Genomic DNA, 5,489 nt, shown 5'->3' with positions numbered 1-5,489 from the left:
GCAGATATTAGAACCTTTGGTATGAATAAAACAGGCATTTCCTTTCCCTTTTCATCCAACTTTTCATCCAATTGGTGTGTTGCAACACCGAAACGTCTTTTCTTACTTCCATCCACGAATATAATGAATCCCTTCGCGAAGTCGGGGAAAGCTAGGACTGGGGATCTTTTTGCTCAAAGGCTTTACTAGCGGCTCGCAGTTCCTCATAAAAGGTATGTCTTGTTCTCAAGGTGTAATATTTGCCAGGGGTGAAGTGTGGTTTGACTTACCGGCTCGGGTTCACGGTCACGGCGACCCTCCCGGGAAAACAGTCCTTCTGGGCGAATCAGAGAGAAACCCGTGCAATACAAGGTAATGGTCTTTGTGGAGTGGATTTCACATTTGTTGCGACCAAGTTGTCGTATCGCAATGATCGACGACGAGGTCTAATGACGAGTCACAATGGGAGGCAGATGTTAGGCCGTTCCTCGTCCTGTGGCAGGAGCCAGCAGGACTGGCCACCCTACACTCATCCATAGCTGGAGGCAGAGGGCTCTCTCTCTCTCTCTCTCTCTCTCTCTCTCTCTCTCTCTCTCTCTCTCTCTCTCTCTCTCTCTCTCTCCAATTCGCCTTTATTCGAAAGCAGGCTGAATTATTGGCCCAAGTCCCTTTAGATAGGGCATGGAGGCTGTTTCCCCGAGGGAAACCCATCACATAAAGCGTTTGGTGGCAAATGCCTTTATCATTTTTTATCAAGCTATGGACGACTGTACAAGTCAAGTATGAGAGTACAAACCACTTGATTGTCGCCAAGATCATTTCTGTTGGTGGAAACCTCTTGACCGTCGTCTCGATGTCCATTATCAAAAGCCCTTATGCTTTCCAGTATGGTCATCCTCATGCTGTTGTTCATCATCCAGTCTTCAGGTTCTCTGGTTGCATGAGCTTTTGGTGTCTGATAGCAATTGTGTAAGAGAGCATGCCTCGCACGTTCAATTCCTGCGCCGTTTCACCATTGTTGAGTTTGATCGTTTGCATTCTCCATTCCTTCTTCTGCGACCACACCATCTTCCCAAGTTCCAGCATCGTTCGCGTTTGAATCCTTCGAGTCCTTCGAGTCCTTCCATCCGTTGGTCGCACCAAACATGTCCACTGAGATGCCGCCATTAGAAGTCGACCATGCCGGCGTGGTAGAATTCGGAAGTACGCATGTGTGCATGTTGATCCTTAGTGACTTTGACGGCCATTCCCAACCTCAGATACTCATGGCAGACCTTTGTCAAGGTGTCGCAACGTGCGTCGTAGACCGCCTCTTTATCGACAACGAGGTTGCTGCTCAGACGGGCGCGGCTGATGGCGACGACAAGCCGATTCATCAATTTGAGGAAACCTGCGGAGTTGCTGCTGACCGTGACATCTATAATCGAGACATCGAACTCAAGGCCTTGACATGCGTCTGCTGTGATGATGTGTAGGCGTTCAAAGTCTTTGTTCTTGATGACCATCTTGTCCTTCATGGCCAGGTACAGGCGACGCTGAGCACTGTAGAAACAGATAACAGCAACGCTAAGCTTTGGGAATGCGGATAAATACCCAACCGCGAGATTTACACACAAACAAGCCATGACCTCGTTGTACTTTGAACCAGAACCGGGGTCGATTTGTGTTTTCGTGTTGCGAACGTCGTACATGAGAGCATACTTTGCCATGCCGAATTTTTCCTTGTTGTAGTCCTCAATTTCCGCGAGAACAGGACGATGGGCTCGTGTGACGCTCTCATGGTTGATTAGGCGATTTCCGTAAGCGACGGCGTTCAGGGGAGCTGCGATATTAGGGGCCATGCGGAATTGTGTTTGAAGTAGTACTTTGGGAGTACCATTTGCGATACAACGCTCATGGAAAGACTTTTCGTACTGCTGAGAAAACCTAGTACGGTGCATGGCAACAGGCTTGAGCTGGCAGGGATCGCCGACGAGAACCCAACCATCTGCACCTCCATAGATACCCATCATGGCTGCGGTGTCGATTTCATGGATCTTCGAAGCTTCATCGATCATGACGACACCAATGTTCGGAGCAATGTCGGGATGGACAGCATGTTGCACGCTCAAAGCAGGGGTCGTGATAACTGCAACGGCATTCTCCATGATATATTTCTGCGCATCCTTAAGCCTCTCTCTGAGCTCTTTCAAAACGGAATCGGCCAGTATCTTTCCAGCGTACAGTGCATACAACTGCTTGAGATGACAGAACTCTTGAGGTTTTGGCATAGGATCCCCAATTTCGGCCGGAATCTCGCCGATGAGTTGCATAATCCTCGTCCCGACGGATAGTGACATTGATGTCCTAGTAACACGATCATCCGGGATGAGTTCAGCGTAGTGCGTATTTTGGCGTTTGTAAGTTCTAGACACCATCATAGCGAAGTTGCACGAATTCAAAACATCAAACGCCTTGTCGTCTTGCTCCTCGTCCTTCTCTTGGATAGGTTTCGATTTTGCATCATCAGGTTTACCACGCTCCAGGCGGGCTCGCTGATACGCGATATCTCTCTCGGTTGTGGTTGAGTGAACGCGTACAACGTACTGACCCTCCACACCGGTCTCACAGACAATGCCATGAAAACGGGCTGCTAGAGCATCAGTCGATGCGTTTGTACTAGACGTGGCTAGGATGTGACATGTCTCTTTGTTTGCCATGATGAAAGGGCGACCCATTTCTCCCGCCAGGTAAGTCTTACCCGTTCCAGCTGGGCCATGAACGATAACAACCCCCGCCGGCGCCTGTCGGGCAAGAGTAACGGCAGCTTTCTGATCCTCGTTCAACTGCTTCATGACTTGTTCAGGGTCAATGACATCCCGGATTGTTTCGTATATATCGTAGCAACGAATCAAACGGATATCATTTCCGAGAATCAGATTCTTCAGGTCAGTGAACACCTCATCTTTCTCCTGAAGGGTCTCGATCAGCTTCTTCATCCCGGTGATACGGTTCTCTTGAGCCTTAGTGTTCATTGGTATTCTGATCTGAACCTCAGTTGGACCACGCTGTCTGAGTAGTTTAATGTTCCGCATCAGGTCGTCCTGGTCCTTGAGCGCGACTGGTTCGATACGTTCAAGGGTGACATCAGACTCATTTGCCGGTTCCAGTTCCTGCCATCCTTTGTAAGTCTTTGAAGTTTTGTCCCAGTGGCGAGACATTGCGAGAGAAAGGAAACAACTTGGTAGTCCAGGGAGTGGCTCGGTGACGACGGCGTGAGCAGGAATCATACTCTCATCGCGAACTTCATCTTCGCATTTCCAGATCTCCATGGCATCACCAGGCTTGAGGCGTATCTTGTCGCTGACAGGTACATCGATCAACACCAGGAAGATACGGCTGCCACCTCCGTACATAGTACAAAAGTATGCATTATGACGTCTCTGCTCAAATTCCTTGAAAGTGTCTTGAGTAGTTTCGGCTTCTTCCATGGCAGCTATAGTTTGAACAATGATGTATTCATAAAAGTTGTAGAAGGTATTCTTGGCTTCGTAATCAACGACGTCAGGACGTTCCACTGCCGGTAGAAATTTTCCAGTCTCCACGACGAAAGCTGATGCATTTTTCGGGGTCCATTTGCTGAGTGGGTTCAAGCGGGCCTCTTCAGCGAATGCGTCGTTGAGACTAGACATATTCGACAAGGTAAAGTCTGATCCGCAGATATGGATGGCGATGCTGTCCGAACGCATCATGTGTTCTGCAATCTCACCCACATACGGATGTGGGGATGGAATAAAGACCAGTTCCGAGCATATATTTTGACGAAAGTATTTCAGGTTGGCTTGGAAACACCGATCTCTGACGTGACTACAATGGCCTTTGGATTTGTCCGTGACATCGGCAATAGTCATCTTGTCAACGGCATGGGCTGCGAAACGAAGAATAGCCTTGAAGTTGGTCGGATCCTTGCGCAATGTGTCGGTATGGCCAAGGACTATAGTCAAAGCACTGATATGGTCGGATACCAAGAAAGCGAGACGCGCGTAGCTTCCCTTGTACAACAACGCACCCTTCTCATCCATGATTTGGCATTTGTATGCCACCTCAGAGGAGATAGACACGGTTCCAAAAACGTCTCCGAAAGTCATACGTCTATGCTCGTTTTCTCCCAATTTGTGGTCTGGCTCAAAGTTGATCTCGTCAATGATGGGCTCACTTGGGGCTTCGAACCATTCCTCGTCCGAGGAAACGGTCGACCCCATGATGATTGTGAATAGCGTCCACAACGTAGAGCATATGATGATGGGTACTCAGAGATGGTTATTCTGGTGAGAGCTGATATGAATGGATGAGTGGGATGAGAGAAGGTTGAAGAAAGAGTTCGTGGGGAAAAGTTTTCATCAGTGAAAGAGGAAAAGTTGTGGTTGGTGAAAATATTTCGCAAGGGTGAGGCAAAAGTTTTGATCAGTGAAGCGAAAACTTGTGCTTGGTGAAAAGTATTTCGAAAGGGTGAGGTTTTAATTTTAATAGCAGGGCTCTCGGGTCCCGTAACGTCAATTTTTCCTCCTCTGCTGCTGCCCCCATCTCCAGTGAGCGGACCCTGCTTCCAGAGGGGTGTAGTTGGTTGACCGATGTGGTTGTAGAGGCCTTGGAATATCATAAAATCTAGGGCTACGCTGCCGGTAATCCTGTTGTCATGTAGACAGTCCTGGTGAGGTAGAACAGCAAGAAAGGAGAGGAGTTGCTGGACACAATCTCTCCCTGCGTTTCACGGACTCGTTGGAAAAGCGGAGTCTGCGTCAAGTGCTGGATGCGTTATTGCAGTTCCGAGTTCTCCTCACCGAATAATCCTCCGTATCTGCCTTTGGCTCCTAAAGCCTTTCAAGGTTGAGATTTTCCATGGGAAGTCTTGGTTGGAAGCTTCCAGTGGGCACACTACCGTAAGCCTCAGTATCTGCGGAAGGTCCCGAGATAGATGACTAGCTTTTAGCGTCCTCGTTACGACGATATATCAGTCTTTGAATGCCACGCCCTAAACGGTTCTGTAGGTTCTCGGTCTATTCGAGAAGTTTTTTCTTCTTCTCTTTTCCGTGGCATTGATGGGGCGACACCAGCGATGAGACGGAGGTAGAATGAAGCAACTCACGACTATTGCTAATTTGTTTTTGTGTGATATTTTTGGTGTTGATTTTTTGATAAGTCGACTCACGTCTTCGTGTCCGACGGCTTATCTCCGAGAGCTGATCTCAAGAGGGCCAGGGGTGATCTTCGGGCTGTCGACCAAAGATCAACGAGGAGATGAGATTCTCAGTATCCCAGGCTCGATGCCACGATGTACAGAGATAGGTGGCGGGCTCGGAGGCGTGGATCTCGGAGTTTGTTGCTACCAACTTGTCATGCAGACAGTCTTGGTGAGCTAGAACAGCAAGAAAAGAGAGAAAAGAGAGAAAAGAGAGAAAAGAGAGAAAAGAGAGAAAAGAGAGAAAAGAGAGAAAAGAGAGAAAAGAGAGAAAAGAGAGAAAAGAGAGAAA

At 48.4% G+C, this 5,489-nt stretch overlaps 1 protein-coding gene across 1 annotated transcript; it reads right to left on the bottom strand.

Moving 5' to 3' along the window:
* Positions 1-779: 779 nt before the first annotated feature.
* Positions 780-5,126, bottom strand: PV10_06401 (uncharacterized protein). Its single transcript, XM_016371191.1, has one exon. The coding sequence runs from the start codon at positions 4,218-4,220 to the stop codon at positions 1,146-1,148; it is 3,075 nt and encodes a 1,024-aa protein (XP_016223484.1). The 5' UTR covers positions 4,221-5,126; the 3' UTR covers positions 780-1,145.
* Between the last annotated feature and the right edge of the window lie 363 nt (positions 5,127-5,489).

The sequence above is a fragment of the Exophiala mesophila genome (assembly GCF_000836275.1).
Source record: "Exophiala mesophila strain CBS 40295 unplaced genomic scaffold supercont1.4, whole genome shotgun sequence".
NCBI classification, from domain to species: domain Eukaryota; kingdom Fungi; phylum Ascomycota; class Eurotiomycetes; order Chaetothyriales; family Herpotrichiellaceae; genus Exophiala; species Exophiala mesophila.
The sequence above is the reverse complement of the archived record's forward strand: the minus strand, read 5'-3'. Positions and strand labels throughout refer to the sequence as shown.

What these genes read in the sequence shown, in the direction of transcription:
- PV10_06401 (XM_016371191.1), bottom strand. Translation starts at nt 4,220, where the DNA reads ATGGGGTCGACCGTTTCCTCGGACGAGGAATGGTTCGAAGCCCCAAGT.